At 38.4% G+C, this 27403-nt stretch overlaps 1 protein-coding gene across 4 annotated transcripts in view; it reads right to left on the bottom strand.

Annotated features, from left to right (window-relative positions):
* Positions 1-27403, bottom strand: part of LOC119784712 (septin-7-like) — a 59444-nt gene extending 32041 nt beyond the window's left edge. Inside the window, exons 1-2 of one of the 4 annotated variants that reach the window (XM_038286910.1) lie at positions 27097-27403; positions 14572-14668 (exon numbers count right to left, since the gene is read on the bottom strand). In XM_038286910.1, coding sequence (XP_038142838.1) covers positions 14572-14668; positions 27097-27135 — 136 coding nt within the window. In that variant the 5' untranslated portion in view covers positions 27136-27403. Of the gene's footprint in view, positions 1-14571; positions 14672-15196; positions 15230-27096 lie in introns of those variants that run through there. The other 3 variants (XM_038286909.1, XM_038286911.1, XM_038286912.1) reach the window with 3 other exon arrangements.

Below are 27403 nucleotides of genomic sequence, written 5' to 3'. Positions count from 1 at the left end.
ATATTCCGAGCCCCTGAACATCTCCCTACAGCTATCTGTATCTCTTCAGAAAACTATAGGTTGGGCATGTTGCAAATGTGGCCTTTTGTTAAAAAATGGCCGGCAATATGAAAGTTTTTTTATAGCATGTCAGAAACCATGTGGAAATACAGAAAATACGCGAAAAATGAGACCAGGCCTAAATCCAACCGAGAATTAAAATATGAACATTTTGGTTTACAGATGTTGTCCATCCAATCTGACTGAGCTAAAGTTATTTAGCGGGATCAGAGCCTGACTGTGAAATGTGCTTCTATACGGTAGCATCCCTTTATGTTTCAGAGGCTTACAGAGTGATAAAAGCAGAGGGTCACAGTGGGAGTTTAACTGCCTGGGGGCAGGTCTGTCCCTATTAGCAGCCCTCTTGTTCAGCTTTAATTAAATATTGGTTCAACTTGACAAGTGGAAATGGACTGCCAGCTCTGAGTAAACAGACTAATGACCTGAATCCCAGAGACGGATGGCTCACCCTTCCAGCTCACTCCTGCTGTTAATATCCCGCCTCTGAGTGACTTCATCTACTTCCAGCTCACATCTATGTGCCTTTTTAGATTTAGTGCTGTTAGAAATATGAATTATAACGTCACACTGTGCTTTTTCGGCTTTATTGCAGTTCAGGGAGATTGGTATCGACTGTTGTCACATTCAGAGGAAACTCAGCCATCAAGTTTGTTGCTGATCAGTCATGTGGATTATTTATAAGTAGGTGGTCAGCATACAATTTGTAATGTTCAGTAAAAATACAATCTAAAGTATTCAGGTATGAATAATTTATTTCATTTAAAAACAAGAAGAAACACTCATTATTACTGCTGTAAGATAGAATGCATCCAAACAATGAGTCTCCATAACATTACTTTTTATTAGAATTTACTCAGAGTTAACATGTTTAAAGAACAAACTCTACTTTAAGTTAAAGTTTTGTAATAGATTATTTTTTCTGAATATTTTTTGTCCATTCTACTCTGTATAATGACAGCTAGGGCTGCACCAAAAAGAACGAAATCGAAAAAGAAAATATAGAAAACCAAGGCCGAATACCGAAACGCTGAAAGAAATTATGTCAGATATTAAAACAATAGCATTTTTGGCTACAATATGTTCTAACCATACATTTTAACTCAAATGTCATTATTTTCTTAAACCTCAAGGAATTTCAATAAATCAATTAAAAAGTATCAAAATATAAATTTTTCTTCTTATTCCCTTTAGAATCACTGGGAAACGTGTTTTCAAACAGGTCCGGCACAGAAGGACTGTTCGGTGTCAGTTTCCTTTTTCATCTCGTATTCTTGTCCTATATGGTGGTGGGGATGTTTGGATCTCTATGACATTTTCTGCCAATGCACTCAGATAGATGTGCAGCGTTTAAACTCCTTTCCCTTCACTTGCCCCATTGAGAGTTTCGGCCGTTTTGTTTCGGTGTTAAATGTCCATCAGCCGATTTTCGGTGGCTGAATTTTTGGTGCATTACTGATGACAACACAGGGTTTAACAACTGAATAATAGCTTGCTATTAATTGTTAATAAGTGTCATGAGTGGAACCATCCTGGACTTTTCTGCCTCCGTATTTAGGAGTTATTTTTATACAGAGGAGTTTGTCTTTTAGGTGCAGGTAATGCGGCAGCAGCTCTCGTTCAGCCAGCTGACAGGCAGCTAAACACTTTAGAAAGCTACCATCAAGCTGGCCCTTTTCACAGCTTCAGACTGTATTTTAAGTGTCACAAACCACTGATTAGATACTAATGTAGTGCTTCAACAAGTCTCTGTTGATGCATGTTGATGCATCTTGATGCATTTGGGGATGTATTTGATCACAAAAAATGGGAAAGACAATAACTAAGTATTTATTTATATAATACAAATCATTATGATATTCAACGTAGTTCTGTTGGAGCCTAAAGAGCACCAGGGTATGATGATTCCAGCACTGGGTATGATGAGCAGACAGAAGTGGACGTGGCAGCATCTGCTGGCAGTACCACTGAACCATTAAAAAAACAGATTGTGAAGATATAGATAGCTACTTAATAGAGACCTACTGTCCTGCAGTGTCTCACAGTAACACAACACCTCTGTGTGGAAATCATTATTAGATCAGTCGTTCTACAGCAATTCAAGGTTCTAGTAAATCCTCCACAGAGACTCCTATCAGAACATTTAGGGAACATTTCTTTTCCAGACAAATACAAACATGAACACAGCATTAAGGGGAGAACTACTCGATCAATCAAGATCAATAAAGAATATTTTTTTATGTTCCTCAACTATAGAGTCTCATACAACTATCAACTTTGCTGACACATCTGAATGCCTTGGCTGCTTTAGCTTCCGGTATTCCAAGCACTATTCCAATCTTAACCCTCTTAGAATCAAGTATTCTTTTGTGTTTTTTTTACATTTGATCTTGAACTTGCATTTGTTTTCACACTGCGCTGGTAGATGGTAACTGGCTTGGTGGAGGTAGGCTACTTCTTTGTTTAGCACTGTAGCGCATGTACAGCTTCATGCCTCTGCTGCTATTGTAAATATTAAAGAAGGACTTTTCTTACACTCAGTTTCCCAGTAGATAAAGCCCTTTCTGTACATTTACAATAGCATACAAAATAACTTTGTATGTAACCAGAGTGAGTTACTAGTAAGTAAATTTAAAAATGTATTTTTACATTTGCCTTGGCATCTGGTTATATCGCTATCGGTGATTAATATGTTAGTTATTTTGGCCAAGCTTTGATCTTAGGAGCATCAGTGTTATACTTAGGTTCATTATGTGCCTTCTTTATAAGACTTCTGTTTTCTTTCCCATTGCAATAAATATGAAAGAAAAGAAGACACTTATTGCTGCTGCCCAGATCCTAAATAATACATATACTGTATGCATTTGAATAAAACCAGCTGGACCGAGAGCAGCAGAAAAACAAACCAAGAAACAGTCACAGCGGGATTCCCGTGAGATTCCTGGCATTCCTATTTTTTCTCTCATTTTGTCCCTGCCGCTATCAGCCAGGCCAGAAGCAGCAGCTGCCCCCCATCACATCCTGACGGGACTTCAGACTAACACTCAACACAAACATACACACCTCTAACAGACATGTGTGAAGACTGAACCATATACTGTGAAATGGGGGTTTCTGGGGAACACAGAAGCCTGAAGAAAAAAACAAAAAACAGAAGAACATCAGTCACAGGCAGATTGATGGGAGGAAAAATATTTTGTGAACAATAGCCTGCTGGAGAGGATAATTGTCCATTAAATGGTTAAAGGGAACCAAGTGAAACAAAGGGCAAAGGTTATCTTTTAGGGAAAAGATAAAAATCTGCATGTCTGACAGATCCTACGGAAGAGCCACAACCAAAAACAAATCTCTGTGTGGACCCATTCTCCCTCCATCTGGGAGGCTGGCTGGCACTTGTCTCTGACTTTATTCTTCCTTTTAAAATTAGAGGGCGAATGTTCTGATGCAATCCAATGAGCCTGGGACCAACTCTGACAGAATTGGCACGTGCTGGGTCAGAACAGACATGTGCGTCTCAAAATAGAGGCTGAGAGCGAACGGGAGCAGAAGAAAGAAGAACAGCGAGGGAAACAAAAATACAGATTTGCCTGAAGTCATTTAACAAAGCGTGTGTGGACATGCAGAGATGCACAACCTCGTTTTACCAAACACACACATGTACAGAGATGCACTCTGACATATTAGTCCACAAAGGGTGCCGAGTCCAGAGGCAGTGAGGAGTCTTAGAGAAGAAGGTTGTAAACAGGATGATGTAGTTCTCTACTGGTGGTTGATGGCAAACAAAACCAACCAAGGAACTGGAAAGATCAGACAGCTGAAAAACTGATTTTGTTGTTTCATTCAAAAGGTTGAAAAGATATTTGAGCTGAGAATGTTTAACATTTATTCATCCTGTAGATATGACACCACTGGATGAATGATGCTGATGAACTATTACTGAGAAGCTGACCTGGGTATGAACCCGAAAGTCAGGTCTAGAGTTTCTCATTATACAAAAAACAAGCCAGTATAGGCAAAACAAAAGTAACAGTTTAACAATGTCACAATGTCTGCTTTGTAGGCCTCAAGTAATCAGGTCCCAGTAAATCCACAAACTCTGGTCCAGAGAATTTCGCTGCTCTTTGTTCTGAGTTTGCATAAACTCAATATGAAAATGAACTTATGTGTAAGAGAAAACCAACTCAGATTCAAAATCAACTGTTATGTTCCACCTTTCTTCCATTTAGGTCTCAAACATTGAGGAGCCATATCATGTAAAATTGTTTCAACAAAACATTGGAATCAGGTTTCAAGAACTTCAGGTGAGAAACACAGTAGACTGCCAAGTATTTAGATTTCAGCTCTTTTTGTTTTCCCAATCATTTGTCATTCACTGGAACTCGACACCTGATGCTCTGACTTGTCACAGCAAGAAAACCCAGATGTTACTAACAACGGTTACTATCTTCCATTCAGCCATCTCAGTTAATAAGCATGGGTATGTAGAAAATTCTCACGGTATGACTATTTCGAGGGAAATAAAACCCAGTTTCAGGACACCAAATAAAATAAAATCATTATTTGATTGCATTTTTAAAAGTATCCACTAGTTGAACATTTTGGCCTAAACATGTTGGTTTTTTCTTCTAACTTAAAAATGTACATTTGTGATACTGAAAAAAACTCAATTACTTTAAGATCATATACCCTAATACCCCATTTATACTAGCTTTTTGAAACCCAGTTTTAGCACGGTAACTGAGATAACTGTCGAGTGTAAATAAACACATCAGAACTGGACCGTGCCAGACACAACCAAACCATGCAAAATCTAGTACCAGTTTAACAGTAGGGCTCGGCACAAGCTATTGGGGCTAGGTTCTCTGATAACAAAGAGCGCATTAGCAGACCATGTCATCTCCTATTTACAGTCAGATGACTCATTTTGCGGGGTTTTTCGGCTTGTTTAGCTTTGCTGTTCACAGATCACTTCACCTGTTCACAACATGACCTGCTTCTCAGCCTATTAACAATAAATGGCATTAAAAGAGCGTGGTGCAACCTGGGATGATGCAGAGATCCGACAAGGATGCTTTACTCACCTGACATTACGCAAATGACGAAATATCACTAATATAAACAAACATAAGTTTCAGAATGTGCTGCCGTTTTAATTCCCACCTTGAGAGCTGTATAGGAGGTGAGGAACCTTGCTAGCGTGATAAGTGGTCAAAGAACCAAGCTGGGTCCAAATTTGGCACGGATCAGTTTCAGAAGGGTAGTGTAAATTGGAAAGTTACATTTCTAATCCTTGGAAGACTCTTTTTTTTTTTACTGAGCAATGCATGCTAGATTGATGATGTTGTTAAGTATGGACTGGACTGGAGCTAACAGTGTACAGGAAGGCTAACATTAGCAGAGTTGTTTTTCATGGTATTGTGTTTTGTCATTTTTGATGATGCCACACTGTTCCGCTGACTCAAAGTTTTCATGAGTCGTTACACATGAGATATTTGTTAAAAGGAACAAATATGATCAGCTTGTGACTTACTGTTTAGTAAATTAGCTATTATATATTTCAGTTGTAATACATTGTTCTAATATATTCAGAAAATGTTTTGATCCTAATGCTAAACATAAGCAGCCTCAGTTAGAAACCTAAGCTCTTCATAGCATAGCTCTCCATCTGTGTTAGCATCACCTAGCAGCAGCCGCAGGGAGTTTTGCTGGATGGAGCTTGCCCTAACGGACAATGCAAACATCATTTACCCAGTAAACGGACACTGCATTGTTGTTGTCTCTGCAACGACAATGTTTTATGTCATGTGGCAATGTTCAGCCAATCACATTGTACAACAGCACTGGCATGTGCAGATCTGACCCCCCAAGCAGGTACCTACAATGTTAATGTCATTTTGGCAGTATTTTATCTAAATTCATGAAAAACGAAAAAGTATTTTTACTGTATTGTTTTTACATCGAAAATAAATATTTTCTCAAAAAGTATTTTGTTAAGAGATCCCTTTAAAAAGAACTTATATTGCTGCTGTCGTTTATATTGATAAATATTACCGGCTTATTGAGGTATTAATATTATTTTGCTTCTTATACTACAAGCATCGCTCTAAATCTTCTTAAAGGAATAGTACACCCAAAACATGATTAGCCTTCATTTTCTACTCACCCCCATGCTGAACAACACTCTGGAGTACTTTTTTGATATCTCAAATGCATCTGGAGATCTGGGAGGCTTCTTGCTGTCTGCTGACATTCAAATAATGGAGGTCTATGGTGTCCGAGACAGAAAGGTCCATAAAAGTCCACAAAAAACGTTTCAATATTCCTCCATACTGCTCGTCCAATGTATTCCAAGTTTCCTGAGTGGGTAGCATAGCCAGAATTTACTCGAAACGAAGTAATTTAGAATGTTTTTAGAGCATAAACAGTAGTGTATAGGATTTCCTGAAAGCGCGCACATGCGCGATCACGACACTACGGAAGCCGGCAGACCAAACCGGCGCATTCAGCTCGGCAAAGAACTCATGCTCTTCCTCAACACTGAAGTCCTCAGACATTTTTCTTTCGTTGTTTCTTTCTTTGCACAGGTAAACGGCACATTTCTTCTTCTACGCTTGCATTATTGGAAGAGCAGACGCTGAATGCGCACTTTCATCTGGTTTGGTCTGCCGGCTTCCGTAGCGTCGTGATCGCGCATGTGCGCGCTTTCAGGAAATCCTATACACTACTGTTTATGCTCTAAAAACATTCTAAATGACTTCGTTTCGAGTAAATTCTGGATGCTACCCACTCAGGACACTTGGAATACATTGGATGAGCAGTATGGAGGAATATTGAAACGTTTTTTGTGGACTTTTATGGACCTCTGTCTCGGGCACCATAGACCTCCATTATTTGAATGTCAGCAGACAGCAAGAAGCCTCCCAGATCTCCAGATGCATTTGAGATATCAAAAAAGAACTCCAGGGTGTTGTTCAGCATGGGGGTGAGTAGAAAATGAAGGCTAATCATGTTTTGGGTGTACTATTCCTTTAAACATGTTAGAAAGATGTCACATCATCATCATGAGCTTGTTAAAAAAAAAACAAGTTCCTCCTTGGATTGTGTAAAGCAGACAGTTGAGGCAATGGAAGGCTGCTTCAATCTGCTTGAAATGCTGCACAGGAGTCTTTCTGACAATCAGAAGCAAAATCTTAAAGTTTATCCCTTTCTTTTGGGAGATAGAGCAGAGAAAGTATTCATGGTGTATCTGTTGGATTCATATAGCAGACAGGCTCGACGTAAGTAGCTCCTGATAGTCATACAGGCTTTGTTAGGTAGGATATGTTGATGTCATACGTTGATGAATGATCTCTTGTGAAGCAGTAGGCCTTTAGATATTAATCAGTTTATTAGTATGAATATTTTCTAATTTATAAGTCAACTTAAACAGCTAGAGTATATCCTAGAACGACACCCCTTTCCGTTCCTTTCTAACAACCTTACAGAGATGTCTTTTTTTTATATAACTGAACCAATAATATCTGCGCATAGCCTATACATTTTTGTTGTTTTAGTTCATATTTTCTTTAGATATATAAACCATCACTTTACCTCATAAGAGCAAAGACAGACTTTTTTAATGTTACCAGCTGTATCTAAATATCTGATGCAAAGACCCCTTTCAGACAGACCCATAAGCCCATAAACCAAAGACAACCTGTTAAATCTCGACATACTGTATTTTTTCACTAAACATAAACTACTGTTATAATTTTAGAAAAAGTTCCTTAAAAAAAATTATTCATAAACTGTATCAAAAGTGATTGCTGGTTACCCTAAGTCCCTGTCAGGTGGTTTATGTTTCAGTTTGTGTTCTTCCATTGGGTTAAACTCTGACCCCATATAAATGAGGAAATACAACCAACCACAGATCGTCAAAAGCCACCAACCTCGGACAGCTATTAGTTCTTTCAGAATTACTTCTGCTAAAAATAGGAAACAGTTTTAGTAAACAGCAGCATAATTATTCTTACAACATACTAACAATGCATGGACATGCAGACATGATCCCTCATCTCAGCCTCTTAAGCATGAAGTCATTTTTTCCCTGCAAATTAATCAGCCAACACCCTTTTCATTCAACTTTACCACTGCATTAAAATTTGGTAAGTAATATAGAAAGCTCATTCACAGTCAAACACATTAGTTGAGATAAATTCTGTTTATTAATTATTAAAAAAATAAATAACTAAATTCAAATATCAAACTTAGTAGGGATTAGACTCGCACTGGTCAATCGGTAGTGTTAGGAAATCGTATGGTATTCACGTGATCGGCCACGAGAGGTGACCGGCCGATTATTATGAAGACCATTTATTTGTTTGTTTTGGTCAGAATGCCCTAAACAGGGGGACGAATCATCTGGACAACAGAGGGAAGAGTAGACAGGAGAAGGACTGAATAATTCTGCTGGGGAAACAGAACATTGAATGCAGGGCAGAGGCTACTGCTGGCTGGGAGTAGGACAGCAGCCCTTTGGAGAAGCCAGCCAGGGAGAATGAGCAGAGAGGCTAACCTCTAGAGGCTAACCGTCGGGAGTGGAAGAATGACATGGGGCTTAGCCTGCGGGGAGCGGGGAGCGACGGAGACTGTTAGTTGGTGTCTACGCTGGAGGAAGGATGATGAAACAGTCTTTCTAGAGCTAAATTAATATTGCTTTTTTAAAAGCAACCTACAAACCTCTTAAGAGCATTCCTGTTTCATCCTTTGATAAAAAAGTAAGTCTCCGCTGCCTATATATTTTTGCATAGTTTTGATACCTAATGAGACAATGTCAATGTGCATGACACGGCAGTTTGACGTAAGATTTCACGTGATCGCCGGTTGGAAGACACTGATCGTTACGATCAGCCCTCGGCCCTCAAAATAATAAGCAGTGCATAATGATGCATTGATATGAAAACCTGGGCTGATGTTAACATTGGTCCTGTCTACATGCTGGCCATTAAATTTTGGTTGGGTAATGGTGTTGCCAAAGACTCACTAAAGCAGGCTCGTAAACTTTTTTTAAACCAAACTGAATATACAAAGGCTGTAGCTGCTCACCCAATGTGCTGTAAACAGAATCAACTTGTTTAAGAAAAACAACCTTTCCATCTAAAATGCAGACTTTAGAGTAATATATCGCTCAGGAAAAAGCAGCAAATCAGAAGTCCAGGTTCCTCTGGAGGCCCGCCTCCCTGACTTTGATGGATGTGTGACGGTTAATTAAGTTAAATTAATTTATGGTATGGTTTAGAGCAGGAACATGAAATTATTTATTCAGCCAATAAATAATTATATTTACTTCCTGTACTAGACCAAATATTTTTATAAAGGTCCCTATAGATAATCGCATATTTATCAAATAAATTCTCAATTGCCAGTTTCAATAAACCAATGACGAATTTAAATAATTAATTAATAAGTTATGTATTTATTTATTGCATTTTGGCAATCGTTACCCTCCATGGATTGTAGAATTAAGTGAATAATACTATTACATTCTAATATGTATTTACTAAATGCTGTGAGCTCTAAGGCAGCCATACGATTTGCTAATGAGATATCTACAAAATCAGACTTAAGAAATTGCTGAGCATACATAGCTAAGCGTTCGAGATGAGATATTCAGACGAGCATAAGGATGATTAAGTAGCCACATGAACAGTCACAGAACCAGGATGAAGTAACAGGGTGTGTATTTGCTTTGTGACTATCAGCGCATGTGGTTAAGCCAGCAGATTAACTACACCAAATCCTTCTTTCATTCACTTCGTTCTGCAAGGTCAGTAGGCAAAACGGTCAATCCTAAGCTAGTCAGACCGTCTTATCTGGACATGCAGAGACACACATTTACTATGAGCACACAATGCTCGCCAGATTATAGGAAAACAACAACAAGCAGGAAGACAGCATGACCAAGAGGCGAACCGTTTTCAAATCAAACAAGGATCAGCCCGACAGATAAACTAATCTAGCAGGAAAACAGATACTGAACTTTGAAAGGCAGCCAGAGGCCACTCATTTGCTTTGCTAATTGCTGCTAAATGTTTCAGTTGGATCCTAAATACACTAATGATATGCAAACACATTTAAAATAGCTCAAAATGTATTTTATTTTTTTCCATTTGACATCTTATCTAATCATTTCAACTCTGTGTTCAGCTCAAAATAATATACAATAATAAACTGACAAAAATAGCTTTTATTCTTTATATCTTTATCTTTAGGCCATCTTGCAAGGACTTATGAAATCCCCATGCTAGCTCTGCTTGCAGTGGTCAGGCTCCTACACAGCATCTTCTGTGCTATCCCAGGTTGCTGACAGAGCTATTAAGTATGGGTCTCATTACACATCATAAGCAGCGTGAAACAGGCATCACTTCCCCTCTCCTCCGAGCTCTGATCTGACTCTCAGCTCTGTTCAGATCTCTATGCTGGCGCTGGATCCCACTAATCTTTCCAAGAGTTTCTTTTCAAAGTGCCAGATGAACAAAGGGGGGCAGGAAGCAGCTTTTTCCCCAAAAGAGTGAGGGGAAGAAGAGCAGAACAGAGGGGAGGGAAAGAGGAAAAACCCAACAGACAAGAAGTTTCTGGTGGAATCCTAGTTAGGGAGGGATGGGCTGACAGAAAACCAAAACTGCTCTCTGGTAGCACAGAAAGTAAGAAATTACCCTTGTAGTTATGCTTTAGGTTTTGAAATAAAATCATTTAAAATAAATGGCTATCTAGCTTGTGATAAATGGCTATCACAAGCTATCAAAGTAGATATAGGGCTGACATCTCCTGCACATAAACATGCATGTATTAGTGTTTCATACATTTAGAAATGTACAGATTTCTCATTTTTAAAGGTTACATTAAAATAGACTCTAAAACAAAGATTTTACATTTTTGACAGACTGATCAAAATACTAATAAAATAAAAGAATAGAATTTGATTTATTGGTTAAAAAATATCTGTTATAAAAAAATAAAAATGAAAATAACAGCTTGCCCCTGTTCTTTACTCACTGAAAGCAGGTCTCTGAAACAAGCAAAGTTTTTACAGTTTGGGAAGAAGTGCAGCAAGTGCCAGGACCAACATTCACAGCCTGCCTCGTCCTGCAGCTTCAGCTCCTTAAATCACAACACCATCAGCTTCCCCATCCAAGGAGGACATTTCTTTCTCCCCTCTCTATAATAAGGTATACAAAGGACTGAGTAGGATGAGAGGACTTGGCATCTCTGCTTTTAATTAGAGTGTTTAACCTTTGACCTCAGACCCTTATTGGACATACAAACAACAGCTGCATTTTCAGAGACACTTTGGACATTTCTCAAAGTATTTGCTGAGCAGGAGGTCAATAACAAGATAAATGGGGATAAACAACTGAATGATATCAATAAAAATATGTTTGATGAATGATTTAGAATTTTACTGAACTCTGATTAAGAGCTGCTGAGCATTCTGGGGGATGTAGGCAGAGTAAAGGATCTAGGATCTCCACCTCTCATTTTTAGAGGCTATATTAAAATAGAGTTACAGTTTTAACTTCAATTCCAGCCGTTTCCCCTGGTCCATATTAAAGGTAAAGAAATAACTAATACATTATTAATGATATCAGGTGGTATAAGGGTTAATGTAGTAGCACTTTTTTTTTACCCATATCACATAGTCCTACAGGATGCAAAAAAACTAAACCCTTATTTACATTGATTATCATCTGCTTCTGCTCAGTCATCTGCTGCAAGCTGTGCTGTTCAGACATTCACACCGGATCAATTTAGGATCTGTTCATGCATCTGAAGACATACAAAGCAAGAATTCACCTGTTTTGAATCAGGTGATCCTGTATGACTTCCTGTTTAGCTCAATCAGGTCTTTCTTCATAGAGCTCTATGAAAACTAGACTGAAGGACCTGCATTGGTGGCGCAGTGTTCAGCGCACACGACCCATGTATGGAGGCCTTAGTCCTCGAAGCGGGCGGCGGGGTCGAATCCAACTTGCGGTCCTTTCCTGCATGTCTCTCCCCTCTCTCATACCCCCTTTCCTGTCAGCCTAATGTCCATAAAAACGAGCCACTAGTGCTGTAAAAACTCAAAAACAACAAAATAGACTCAAACCCCATCTGTGATGGACTGCTTTCCGTCATTATGCAATGTCACCAAATTTGTGAATTGCTGTATTGACGTTGAAGAAAAAAAAAAACAGGTAATGGACCCGATGAGTTTTGGGGGCAAAGGTACCTAGATGCCCTAGCAACAGGACTGTCAGCTTATAGCCAAAACAGCATTAATACACATTATCTTGGGCCACTGATGAGCCTCTGCAGCAGCTGGACCATAAACACACCTCCAACACAGAGACTTTACATGGAGGGTATGACCAGACAGTTTAGATTGCAAAAAGGAGCTAATTGGCCTTGGACTCTCAAGAGCTCTCTTACTGGAATTATTCTCAGGAGAACAAGACATTTCTGGAAATAACATGAAAATTGGGATTTTTGGGGCATCATTAGAACACAAAGATTTTTAAATCAACCCATTTTAGAGGAATACATCTAAGAAAAAGTTTCTCTTCTTGCACAACAAAGATACTCTTAGAAAAATTGTTTTTTAGCTTTTGGTCAGGTTCCCTTTCTGCTTTTGCTGCATTTGTTCTGTTTTTAACCTACATTTTGTCCAAAATAATTAGTATTTTTAATCTATCTTTACCAATGAATCTATTGTCCATTCCATAATTATTTACAAGAACAAAACAATTTACATTCAAACAATTATGTAACAAATATTTTGACAAATATGTGATCTAAGTAGGAGCGTATATTTGAAACAGCTTGGTCAACCAGGCTCATGGAGGTTTTCCAGTATTTTGAAACACTCAATATCACACAAATGACGTCATCCACCTCCTCCAGTTTGGGTCATAAATGACACAGTAAAGATAAATTTAGATGTGAATAAAACATGTTCCCAAAGTTCACTGTCTAATTGTCTAAAAAATTTCCAGCAAAACTAAACCTTAAGTTTGCAGGATTCTCACCAAGCTTTTTTATGAGTGTAGCAGAGGTGGGTTATTCTATACTACACCGATCAATTTCTTTGTTAATCTTTGCTTCTAATTAAGCCCACTCATTTTTTCTAGGACTTTTCTCAGACTGACCAAGGGACGTTGCTCTAATCCACCTGCAGCTATGCACCAGCACAGCAATGCTGCTTTATTGGGAACAAAAATAAGTAAATAACCTTGTAATTTGAAGCTTTCCCAGAGCTTTTCTCCCATACATGTGCAAATAAGGTTGTCAATGGCTGTTACGCTCCTTTTAAAGTCTGTGCATTGGTTAAATTTCAGTATAATTTGGACAACTTTCTGTTTAACCAGCATTTGTGCAGAAATGCACAGGACAGAGAACTGGGTGAGGGTGCCCAGATGTCAGTCAAAGTTGCTGAAATTATAGTGTAGTGGGGGTCAAATTTAAGCATTAAAATAATTCAGCCTTACAACAAAAGCCAAGTCACTGCAAAACTCCATCCATCCATCCATCCATCCATCCATCCATCCATCCATCCATCCATCCATCCATCCATCCATCGGCAAAAAGACATGAAATCACGCAAATACACCTGAGGCCAACTTAGACGTGCTAAACAAGCTAACAGTCATGTTTTTCTGGACTATGGGAGGAAGCTGGAATACCCTGAGAAAACCCACTTATGTCCAAGGAGAATATGCAAACTCTGCACTGAAGAACCCTCTGCTGGGAATTGCATCGAGGACCTTCCTGCACCAAGTAGACATTGCTACAACCTGCACTGCCAGCCATCACTGTAGACCTTTTCAGTCAAAAGAAATGGACCAAAATCCAACTTTTATTTTAAAGTAAAGGAGGAATGTAGCAACCTTTATGTTAAATATAAAACTCTTTACCGTACCAATCTATTTTACACTAGATATGTTTAACGGCTCTGTAGATCTTGTTTTGTAAAATCAATATTAATTAGAACTCGCATTGATCACTATTCAATATGTTAAAAATATCACAGCCAGATCCGCTTCATGTCCATTGAATTCCTTCATGTTAGACTTTACCTTCCTGCCCCTGCTTGACTTTGGCAACTAACATCATTGGGAGTTTCAACCCTGCAGCTCGCATTTCAATGGTTTAAACACATAAAAGTGTCAATAAATACCCAGAAGTTAACAGTAAACTACAGAATATCTTAAGGTTTTAACATTTTCCCTGACCAAGCTGCAGTCTAGGGGATTTTATAAAAGCCAAGCCGCAAAGGACATCACCTTTCAGCAGAAACTGCTCTTTAAATTGTCAACTTGTCATCCTTAACATCTGAGTACACAGGATACCACACATGTTTCCAGTTTTGTCAATCTGCCTAATGACTGACACCATTTGGTCAGCTGTGCATGTGTGCCTCCAGCTCTTTGCATTCAGCAAAAACAAAAAACTTTTTCATGTCAAACTTGTGGTTTAATGCAGATGTTTCCAACTTACCAACAACCATTAACGTAAACTCAAACCCTCTCTTGACAGACTTCCGATAGACCTGGTTGGGGAGATTGGCGAAGCCCACATACCCCTCTAGGTTCCGCTGCTGAAAGAATAGATAGATAGAAGATAGATTTCTGTTAATGCACGTTCTGAGGCACTAATGACAACAGAATGTTAAGCATGAATAAGTTCAAATCTAATAAAATGAAGTGATAAATAAAAGACAGAAAGATGCATGTAAACATGAAAATCTACTTTTCAGGATTTATTTTTTTTACACACACACATAAAAAGATCTAGCAATAAAACAAGGCGAAAAAAAGCTTGCTTCTTTTTAAAACCTGCAATTAGCATTTTTGCTGTGCTACAGCAACAGGAGCCCTTTCAACTTAAGTGCAGCTGGTATAAATACAAGTCAGGGAAAAAAGGGTTGCAGTAGTGGGGCTTGGTTGGAGTGGGGTGGGGGGGCTGAGACCTGAAACCTTTCACTGGAAAACAATGGAAATATCAACTACGGTAATTTCATGCAAGAAAACTAAAACAGAGATAGGAGATAAGAAAAAAATCAAATGATCTATTAGAGATCTATAGAGCAAAATGAAGATATCATAAACTGCAAAAGTCCTACGTGTTCAGTCATGTCCATCATGTATGATAGGCTGTGAGGATGGAAGCTTGTCACAACAAAGGTAACTCGTCATCTCCTCTCTCTGCCTCTATCTCTCAGCCTGTTATCATTTCAAATCCCCTCCAATCACCATGCAGTGTTCTGCACGCCACATGAGGCAAACACAATTGATTGTTGGCCTGTCAGGCTCTGTCATGCATGGCATAGAGGGAAATGTGTAGAAGTGACAAACCTGCTGATAATTTACAGCCCAATGGTCAACAGCATCAGGCCTTTTTAAATCATACCTGTTTTATTGCACCATAAGAACTAAACCTGAGCTCCACCTTCTCTTTATCTCTCATATAAACAGAGAGAACATAATTCATTTAACAACTAAAATGTATTTCAGATGCTTTTGACAAAGGTGCAAATATAAACTAACAGTAGATTTGAGTCTTTAGGATTCATCAAAGGTCATATGACTGTAATGTGATGCAAAGTGTGTCCAGTGTGACAGGCAAAATTTTCCACAAAGTTACAGAGTAATAGTGGAGAAATTTTAACTGATATTTCAACATTGTTTAGGAAACTAAATGCCAATTTTAAGAAAGTTGGACAAGGTTTTACTGTAAAGACTAAAATGTGCTTACAAAAGAAGATAAGGGGGAGGCTTAAAGTACACTATAAGTTTGTAGTTTTTATAAATGCACATTGTAAGTATACCATGGTTTAAACAAGGTCCAAAGGATTCAACCCCTCCTTTTTATTTTCACCTTTATTGATACAGTTGGTCTCAATGAGATCCAGCAGGGGCTCTGGGGTATGCTCTCCTAAGTAACTGCTGGATAACTCCAACCCCCCAGCGTTTTTACAGTCACTGACCATTTATGGATTCTAAACTGTGCATTTTGCAGAAATGTCTATCTCTGCTAACAAATCAACATCAATGAGTGATCAAATGTAACTCCTTTAAGTGTCAGTCAAGCATAAATTTGAGCGTGAATCCACGCAAGACTTTTTACCATTTAAATGTACCTGTACGTGGGGGTCAAAGACAAAAAGCGCGGTTCTAAGCCCTTATTATTTTGCAAATATTCAAGCTTCAACGAGATTTCAGACATTAGCTGTCATGGAGACTGGTTAAAGTTATAGTGGAGGATTTTCTTTTTCCGGGTTGATCATCAAAATAAGTGGTCGTCATAATTGTCAATCATTCGGAAGATATGTTTACATAAGGCCGTCCTACATGCTCGTCCCCATTTTCACTTACCAGAGGCGAGTCTGACATAGAGCAAAAATTTGCAAATCTTTTCTTGTAAAGTAAGCTTGTATGTGCGATGCAAACAGCAACTTTTAAACAGAGCGTGCATGAGGAGAAATGGGCTCGTGCACGCTCTCGTACTGGTTTAATAGTCGTTTCCTTTCAGGAGCGGGTACAGGTTTATGCATGTGCCATTTTTTTTTTTTAAGTTTCAAAACTTTGCGAAAATCCACCATTATACCTTTAAGATAACATAAAATGTCTTACAGCGACAAAAATCAGACTTAAATAAACTGGGTTGAAATTAGTTCTGCAAGTCTTGCAATATGGATAATATTTGCAAAGGCTGCAGAGTCCACATCAGGTGCAATTATCTCCCTGCTGTCTTCTTTCCTCTCTTTTTATCTCTTGCATTACTCATTATCATTTTGGGTAATGCTTATGTCTGATGTGAGCACCTGTTGCTGTAAGAATGTGTCCAACAGGTTAATATTACATTAAGACGTAAAATACAAGTTGACAACATCTAGAATACATTACCCAGCAATTAATGCACTTCAAACAGTCCTTTGAGATTTGCATATTAGACAACCTATATTACAATGATGGTATATCCCCTAATTAAAGTAAAGTCCAGAAAACAATAAAAAAACAGCATCTTGCTGAATGCATTTCCCAAAACCATGCCTTCATGCGAACACGGCCCACATGAACAAGGAAGCAAAAAGCTATGCAAATGTTGAAACATAATATTTTGACATTAATGACCGCTCCAAACCAGGAACAAAAAATATCTACAGCTTTCGGTGTGGGTAAAAAACCCTAAGACTGAAGGTACCTCGCTAAGATCAACACAGAAGCTGCCAACAAAAGCCAACCACAATCTATTCGCCTCATCAATACTGTGATGCATGCAACTGAAAAGCAGGCGTAACTACTCCAAACAAGCCTGAGGCACTTTCCAGTGTTTCCATGTTTAATCCACCCACATTCACATGCTTTGAGAGTGTTACATAAAGCAGCACCTCTGAGGATCCATCCGTTCCCCTGCTGCTGCATTCCGAGTATCAACATGGTTTTTTTTTTATATTTAGTATAGTTACACACTATTGGTTCCAACTGACAGCGTTTAGCTTCAAAAGATTGTGAATGTAGGAGTGGATGGATGTAGAGCAGATCAGTTGGTACATGTTCGTTGTGAGAATTTATGGGTTACGATTCTAGAAAAGAAGCAGGGAAACTGGAACATGCTTTAAATCAACACAACTGAAAGAAAGCGAGGAAACGGTATGAGCAGCAGGCACGGGACTCAAAAAAGGGAAGTAATGGGGAGTGAGAAAGAGAGACCAGTCAGCACGTCCCCATCCCCCAGTGTGGTGATAGTAGCTGCCTGGCTCGCTGACATCATACTGCCGAGCCCCTCACCCTCCTCATTCATTGAGCAGCAGCTGATCCCCCGGCCTTCTCACTGCCTCCATCAGCTGTTTCAAGATTTCCATATTCTGTATAAATAATTCATGATGTACTGCTTTACTTAACAGAGCAAAGGGAGGGTCGAGTGCCACTGAAAACAGTGACTATGTTGGTGCCCTTTCTGTATTTTTAGCACTTAACCCACAGCTGTGTCTATCTTTCCATGCATGAACACTACCTTGTTATGCTGAAGAAAGCCACCGCCAGTCACCTTTGGCTTAACAAGCAGAGAGATGGAGGAGGACAACAATGTGTAGCATGCATTGCAGTGAGTAATCCTTCATTTCTAAACACAAGTGACAGCGTAAAAAGCCCTAAAGAGTAAATGGCGTACACGGAGAGAGGAATGGCTTCTACATCGGAGCTTGTGTTAAGAGTTTTATAATTAACCGATACCAGAAACATTCAGAGGATATAAACCGACCTTAAAATGATGATGTATAAAGGAGAGAAAACAAGATAAAAACAGAGTAAAAGGAACTGAAATACAAACAAGCCGCAAGGTGAACGAATGGTTCACACTCCGTTCTTGGTCTAAGGGTATCATGGAAGAATGCAGCTCATGTTATGTTTTTTTTCTTTCTACAATTCCCACAGTACAAAAATTTGCATGTTTAGTTAATTAGTCAATCTAGATTCCAAAAAGTTCTGGGAGTTTTTGTATGAATGGTTGTCTGTCCTGTGAGTCTCTTTTTAGGTGATGGACTAATTACCAGTCCAGAATGACATTAGGGTTTGTTTTCTCTGGTATTGGTAGTGATCAATCTGTGCATTCGTCTGTCAATTATTCAGTGCATTCAGCAGCTATACCTTGAGATCATGTGTAGCGCATACCCTGCTGCTCCCTCCATCATCTGTACAATGTTACTTTTTTTAATAATTATAAAAATTAAAAATAAAGGTTTTCTATTTGCTTTATTGAAAGGTTTAAAATGTCTTATTATTCTGTGATTCATATAATCATCCTATTTTATATGGAATTTCCCTTTGGGATTAGTAAAGTATTTTTGAATTGAATCTATCCAACAAAAATGCTCATTTTCAGGAAACTTTTTTAAATTGGACAGAAAGGAAATGCAAATAATGGTGTTTCCATTTAGTTTGATAGAAATTTAATTAATAAACACAAAGCGTACTGTCGTAGACATCACGTCGTCAAGCAAACAGGAAGTAGAGGCTGGAAACTAGCACTGACCTCACATCAGTATTGGAGGTAAGTTTTGATGACTGTGTTGCTATTGGGCAAGTTTTTCTTACATTAACAAGTCAGCTAGTTTCTTGTAGCCAAGTTTACACACATACCAGGAACATCCGGTAAGATGACGACAGAAGGGAACAGCTGATCAGTTATGTGAGTCAAAAGTTTTGCACATTAACCCTTTTTTTGCAAAAAAACAGCTCAAACGAGTGTAGACGCTGAGAAATCTTTGGCGAATTTTGCCACCGCCATTGAGCTTTTATAATACCTAACTTTAAACTGTAGAAAAAAACTGATAGAATTGCAATTTATTATTCGACAAAAAACCTGTACCAGCAATCTCTAAAGTCAGCTAACGGAAATGTTTTCAGACCTCAAGTAAAAATGTGTTAAGCGTTTCATTGCACAATCTCTGACATACATATTCAGATTTCTGTTTTGATATTTTAATACGGTCAATATATGAAAAACATAATAAACCACTGCTTCTTGAATAGAATGAGCAGAAGATGTATTCTCATTTATGTATGTAAGCATCTGTTCTTAATCTTCATTTGATTATTACGTCTGTTATTTGATGCCGTCGGCTGGATTTCCTTAGACAGAAAGCTTTTTCAATGGATTAAAGAAGCATTACGTGTATTCTGACCAAAGTATTAGCTTAATTTACTGTATATTAAATTCATTTCTGGGTCTATCACTTGACATCATTTGGCAAATATTGATGCTCTGACTGCTCAAAAACTCAAGAGTTGGATCAATCATTAAGTAAACCAAGTGGCCTAGACTTCTTTATGGGAGTCTTAGTGCGCCCCCTAAAAAGTTGTGGTTAGACAACAAAGCAGATGACAGTTTATCAGACATATTTTTTTGGTTCGCTGGTGTAGCATTGTGATCTTGTCTGTACGAATTCTGACTTTTAAGTCAGAATTATCTCAGAATACTGGCTTTAACATCAGAATTCTGGCTTTAACCTCAGAATTCTGGCTTTAACCTCAGAATTCTGGCTTTAACCTCAGAATACTGGCTTTTATCTCAGAATTCTGACTTTTATCTCAGAATTCTGACTTTTATCTCAGAATTCTGACTTTTATGTCAGAATTATCCCAGAATACTGGCTTTAACCTCAGTATTCTGATTTTTATGTCAGAATAACTCAGAATACTGGCTTTAACCTCAGAATTCTGACTTTTATCTCAGAATTCTGGCTTTTATCTCAGAATTCTGGCTTTAACCTCAGAATTCTGGCTTTAACCTCAGAATTCTGGCTTTTATGTCAGAATTATCTCAGAATACTGGCTTTAACCTCAGAATACTGGCTTTAACCTCAGAATACTGGCTTTTATGTCAGAATTATCTCAGAATACTGGCTTTAACCTCAGAATTCTGACTTTTATGTCAGAATTATCCCAGAATACTGGCTTTAACCTCAGTATTCTGATTTTTATGTCAGAATAACTCAGAATACTGGCTTTAACCTCAGAATTCTGACTTTTATCTCAGAATTCTGGCTTTTATCTCAGAATTCTGGCTTTAACCTCAGAATTCTGGCTTTAACCTCAGAATTCTGGCTTTTATGTCAGAATTATCTCAGAATACTGGCTTTAACCTCAGAATTCTGACTTTTATCTCAGAATTCTGGCTTTAACCTCAGAATTCTGGCTTTGACCTCTGAATTCTGGCTTTTATGTCAGAATTATCTCAGAATTCTGGCTTTAACCTCAGAATACTGGCTTTAACCTCAGAATACTGGCTTTAACCTCAGAATACTGGCTTTAACCTCAGAATACTGGCTTTAACCTCAGAATTCTGGCTTTGACCTCAGAATTCTGGCTTTGACCTCATAATTCTGGCTTTGACCTCATAATTCTGGCTTTGACCTCTGAATTCTGGCTTTTATGTCAGAATTATCTCAGAATACTGGCTTTAACCTCAGAATTCTGGCTTTAACCTCAGAATTCTGGCTTTTATGTCAGAATTATCTCAGAATACTGGCTTTAACCTCAGAATACTGGCTTTAACCTCAGAATACTGGCTTTAACCTCAGAATACTGGCTTTAACCTCAGAATACTGGCTTTAACCTCAGAATTCTGGCTTAAACCTCAGAATACTGGCTTTAACCTCAGAATACTGGCTTTAACCTCAGAATACTGGCTTTAACCTCAGAATACTGGCTTTAACCTCAGAATACTGGCTTTAACCTCAGAATACTGGCTTTAACCTCAGAATACTGGCTTTAACCTCAGAATACTGGCTTTAACCTCAGAATACTGGCTTTAACCTCAGAATACTGGCTTTAACCTCAGAATACTGGCTTTAACCTCAGAATACTGGCTTTAACCTCAGAATACTGGCTTTAACCTCAGAATACTGGCTTTAACCTCAGAATACTGGCTTTAACCTCAGAATTCTGGCTTTAACCTCAGAATACTGGCTTTAACCTCAGAATTCTGGCTTTAACCTCAGAATACTGGCTTTAACCTCAGAATACTGGCTTTAACCTCAGTATTCTGATTTTTATGTCAGAATAACTCAGAATTCTGGCTTTAACCTCAGAATTCTGGCTTTAACCTCAGAATACTGGCTTTAACCTCAGAATACTGGCTTTAACCTCAGAATACTGGCTTTAACCTCAGAATTCTGGCTTTAACCTCAGTATTCTGATTTTTATGTCAGAATAACTCAGAATACTGGCTTTAACCTCAGAATACTGGCTTTAACCTCAGTATTCTGATTTTTATGTCAGAATAACTCAGAATACTGGCTTTAACCTCAGAATTCTGACTTTTATCTCAGAATTCTGGCTTTTATCTCAGAATTCTGGCTTTAACCTCAGAATTCTGGCTTTAACCTCAGAATTCTGGCTTTTATGTCAGAATTATCTCAGAATACTGGCTTTAACCTCAGAATACTGGCTTTAACCTCAGAATTCTGGCTTTAACCTCAGAATTCTGACTTTTATCTCAGAATTCTGGCTTTTATCTCAGAATTCTGGCTTTAACCTCAGAATTCTGGCTTTAACCTCAGAATTCTGGCTTTTATGTCAGAATTCTGGCTTTTATCTCAGAATTCTGGCTTTAACCTCAGAATTCTGGCTTTAACCTCAGAATTCTGGCTTTTATGTCAGAATTATCTCAGAATACTGGCTTTAACCTCAGAATTCTGGCTTTTATCTCAGAATTCTGGCTTTTATCTCAGAATTCTGGCTTTAACCTCAGAATTCTGGCTTTAACCTCAGAATTCTGGCTTTTATGTCAGAATTATCTCAGAATACTGGCTTTAACCTCAGAATACTGGCTTTAACCTCAGAATACTGGCTTTAACCTCAGAATTCTGACTTTTATCTCAGAATTCTGGCTTTAACCTCAGAATTCTGGCTTTGACCTCTGAATTCTGGCTTTTATGTCAGAATTATCTCAGAATTCTGGCTTTAACCTCAGAATACTGGCTTTAACCTCAGAATACTGGCTTTAACCTCAGAATACTGGCTTTAACCTCAGAATACTGGCTTTAACCTCAGAATTCTGACTTTTATCTCATAATTCTGGCTTTGACCTCATAATTCTGGCTTTGACCTCATAATTCTGGCTTTGACCTCATAATTCTGGCTTTGACCTCATAATTCTGGCTTTGACCTCTGAATTCTGGCTTTTATGTCAGAATTATCTCAGAATACTGGCTTTAACCTCAGAATTCTGGCTTTAACCTCAGAATTCTGGCTTTTATGTCAGAATTATCTCAGAATACTGGCTTTAACCTCAGAATACTGGCTTTAACCTCAGAATACTGGCTTTAACCTCAGAATACTGGCTTTAACCTCAGAATACTGGCTTTAACCTCAGAATACTGGCTTTAACCTCAGAATACTGGCTTTAACCTCAGAATACTGGCTTTAACCTCAGAATACTGGCTTTAACCTCAGAATACTGGCTTTAACCTCAGAATACTGGCTTTAACCTCAGAATACTGGCTTTACCTCAGAATTCTGGCTTTAACCTCAGAATACTGGCTTTAACCTCAGAATTCTGGCTTTAACCTCAGAATACTGGCTTTAACCTCAGAATACTGGCTTTAACCTCAGAATTCTGGCTTTAACCTCAGAATTCTGGCTTTGACCTCTGAATTCTGGCTTTGACCTCAGAATTCTGGCTTTGACCTCAGAATTCTGGCTTTAACCTCAGAATACTGGCTTTAACCTCAGAATACTGGCTTTAACCTCAGAATACTGGCTTTAACCTCAGAATTCTGGCTTTAACCTCATAATTCTGGCTTTGACCTCAGAATTCTGGCTTTGACCTCAGAATTCTGGCTTTTATGTCAGAATTATCTCAGAATACTGGCTTTAACCTCAGAATTCTGGCTTTAACCTCAGAATTCTGGCTTTAACCTCAGAATTCTGGCTTTTATGTCAGAATTATCTCAGAATACTGGCTTTAACCTCAGAATACTGGCTTTAACCTCAGAATATTGGCTTTAACCTCAGAATACTGGCTTTAACCTCAGAATACTGGCTTTAACCTCAGAATTCTGGCTTTAACCTCAGAATTCTGGCTTTAACCTCAGAATTCTGGCTTTAACCTCAGAATACTGGCTTTGACCTCAGAATACTGGCTTTAACCTCAGAATACTGGCTTTAACCTCAGAATACTGGCTTTAACCTCAGAATTCTGGCTTTAACCTCAGAATTCTGGCTTTAACCTCAGAATACTGGCTTTAACCTCAGAATTCTGGCTTTAACCTCAGAATACTGGCTTTAACCTCAGAATTCTGGCTTTTATGTCAGAATTATCTCAGAATACTGGCTTTAACCTCAGAATTCTGGCTTTAACCTCAGAATACTGGCTTTAACCTCAGAATACTGGCTTTAACCTCAGAATTCTGACTTTTATCTCAGAATTCTGGCTTTTATCTCAGAATTCTGGCTTTAACCTCAGAATTCTGGCTTTAACCTCAGAATTCTGGCTTTAACCTCAGAATTCTGGCTTTTATGTCAGAATTATCTCAGAATACTGGCTTTAACCTCAGAATTCTGACTTTTATCTCAGAATTCTGGCTTTAACCTCAGAATTCTGGCTTTGACCTCTGAATTCTGGCTTTTATGTCAGAATTATCTCAGAATACTGGCTTTAACCTCAGAATACTGGCTTTAACCTCAGAATTCTGACTTTTATGTCAGAATTATCTCAGAATACTGGCTTTAACCTCAGAATTCTGGCTTTAACCTCAGAATTCTGGCTTTAACCTCAGAATTCTGGCTTTTATGTCAGAATTATCTCAGAATACTGGCTTTAACCTCAGAATACTGGCTTTAACCTCAGAATACTGGCTTTAACCTCAGAATTCTGACTTTTATCTCAGAATTCCTGGCTTTAACCTCAGAATTCTGGCTTTGACCTCTGAATTCTGGCTTTTATGTCAGAATTATCTCAGAATTCTGGCTTTAACCTCAGAATACTGGCTTTAACCTCAGAATACTGGCTTTAACCTCAGAATACTGGCTTTAACCTCAGAATACTGGCTTTAACCTCAGAATTCTGACTTTTATCTCATAATTCTGGCTTTGACCTCATAATTCTGGCTTTGACCTCTGAATTCTGGCTTTGACCTCTGAATTCTGGCTTTTATGTCAGAATTATCTCAGAATACTGGCTTTAACCTCAGAATACTGGCTTTAACCTCAGAATACTGGCTTTAACCTCAGAATTCTGGCTTTAACCTCAGAATACTGGCTTTAATCTCAGAATACTGGCTTTAACCTCAGAATACTGGCTTTAACCTCAGAATACTGGCTTTAACCTCAGAATACTGGCTTTAACCTCAGAATTCTGGCTTTAACCTCAGAATACTGGCTTTAACCTCAGAATACTGGCTTTAACCTCAGAATACTGGCTTTGACCTCAGAATTCTGGCTCTTATGTCAGAATTATCTCAGAATACTGGCTTTAACCTCAGAATTCTGGCTTTAACCTCATAATTCTGGCTTTGACCTCAGAATTCTGGCTTTTATGTCAGAATTATCTCAGAATACTGGCTTTAACCTCAGAATACTGGCTTTAACCTCAGAATACTGGCTTTAACCTCAGAATACTGGCTTTAACTTCAGAATTCTGGCTTTAACCTCAGAATTCTGGCTTTAACCTCAGAATACTGGCTTTGACCTCAGAATACTGGCTTTAACCTCAGAATACTGGCTTTAACCTCAGAATACTGGCTTTAACCTCAGAATTCTGGCTTTAACCTCAGAATTCTGGCTTTAACCTCAGAATACTGGCTTTAACCTCAGAATACTGGCTTTAACCTCAGAATTCTGGCTTTAACCTCAGAATACTGGCTTTAACCTCAGAATTCTGGCTTTAACCTCAGAATACTGGCTTTAACCTCAGAATACTGGCTTTAACCTCAGAATTCTGACTTTTATCTCAGAATTCTGGCTTTAACCTCAGAATTCTGGCTTTAACCTCAGAATTCTGGCTTTTATGTCAGAATTATCTCAGAATTCTGGTTTTAACCTCATAATTCTGGCTTTGACCTCAGAATTCTGGCTTTTATGTCAGAATTATCTCAGAATACTGGCTTTAACCTCAGAATTCTGACTTTTATCTCAGAATTCTGGCTTTAACCTCAGAATTCTGGCTTTGACCTCTGAATTCTGGCTTTTATGTCAGAATTATCTCAGAATACTGGCTTTAACCTCAGAATACTGGCTTTAACCTCAGAATACTGGCTTTAACCTCAGAATTCTGACTTTTATGTCAAAATTATCTCAGAATACTGGCTTTAACCTCAGAATTCTGGCTTTAACCTCAGAATTCTGGCTTTTATGTCAGAATTATCTCAGAATACTGGCTTTAACCTCAGAATACTGGCTTTAACCTCAGAATACTGGCTTTAACCTCAGAATACTGGCTTTAACCTCAGAATACTGGCTTTAACCTCAGAATTCTGGCTTTAACCTCAGAATTCTGGCTTTAACCTCAGAATTCTGGCTTTAACCTCAGAATTCTGGCTTTAACCTCAGAATTCTGGCTTTAACCTCAGAATTCTGACTTTTATCTCAGAATACTGGCTTTAACCTCAGAATTCTGGCTTTAACCTCAGAATTCTGAGGTTAAAGCCAGAATTTGAACAAACTTTTATGTCAGAATTCTGGCTTTAATCTCTTTTTGGGAATTTTGGATCTCTTAATGTAGGTGGGCACCAGGAAGGAAGATATGTGGGAGCACTCAGCTTCACTGTCAAAGATGTGAGTTGTTTGGGAGGGCCAGTGACACATTGGTGGAAAATGACGCAATTAGGTGACTTTGTACGTGCCAGAAGATAATTAAAAAGGTACAAGGTTAGTCTCTAAAACAGACATGGCTATGGCTTGATGCTAACATGTTTGTTAGCTGTCAGAAGTTAGCCAGAATTCTGAAATTAAAGTAAGAATTCTGAAATCACAGGCAAAATTCTGAGACTAAAGGCAGAATTCTGACTTCTTTCTCATAATATACTGAAATACATTTTTTAAATAAGTTAACTTTTTAAATTTTTTCAGTGACCCTAATCCCCTTCCGTAGTTATCTCTATTATCTCTTATTTAAAATCAGCTAGACTATATGAAAAGAAAAGCTTTAGTCCCAAGAACTGAGGCATCAGTCGCATACTTTCACTCTCTGAGCAGAAATACATCTTTTCCCACTGCAGCCAGCTTTAATTAAAACCAGACCACGTCCCTCCCGATACAAAAGAGCCTCATTTCACAGCGAATTTAACACAACGACGACTTTCAAGGATTTCAACTTAAAAAATTAGTCATATTTCTATTTGTATTATGACATATAGTGAGGCTAAAATAACGAAGTGATATTTCAAATGGCTTCATCAAAGTCTGCTTGTGTTGGCAAACAAACAAAGAAACGAAGATCAATGAGGGGCGTAAAGAAGAACATTTTAATTCAAATACTCATAAAACAGCCTGTTGGAAGTAGAAGAAAAAGACTTACAGCGATGCTCGGAACTGCAGTGTCTGGCCGCTCGATCATTGTGCTGTCACCACCCAGCCTGCTAGGAACACTCACCGAGGCATACACCGAGGACCGTCTGAGGGAGTCACGGAGCTCAGTAGCAAACGCTGCTAACTAAGCTAACGCACCAAAGCTAAGTAAAAAACGTGCCCTATGTGGGAAAAAAATGAATGAATGAATGAAGTGGTCCAAATTACATATGGCTGCTAACTAATTCTACAACGGAAGGAGCTCACAGTGAAGAGAAAACACTCCAACGGCTGATTTTCTTCCCGATGAGCGCTAA

The sequence above is a fragment of the Cyprinodon tularosa genome, unplaced genomic scaffold, assembly GCF_016077235.1.
Source record: "Cyprinodon tularosa strain WSP-4 unplaced genomic scaffold, ASM1607723v1 ctg232, whole genome shotgun sequence".
Classification (NCBI taxonomy): domain Eukaryota; kingdom Metazoa; phylum Chordata; class Actinopteri; order Cyprinodontiformes; family Cyprinodontidae; genus Cyprinodon; species Cyprinodon tularosa.
This window is presented reverse-complemented; position numbering and strand designations above follow the sequence as displayed.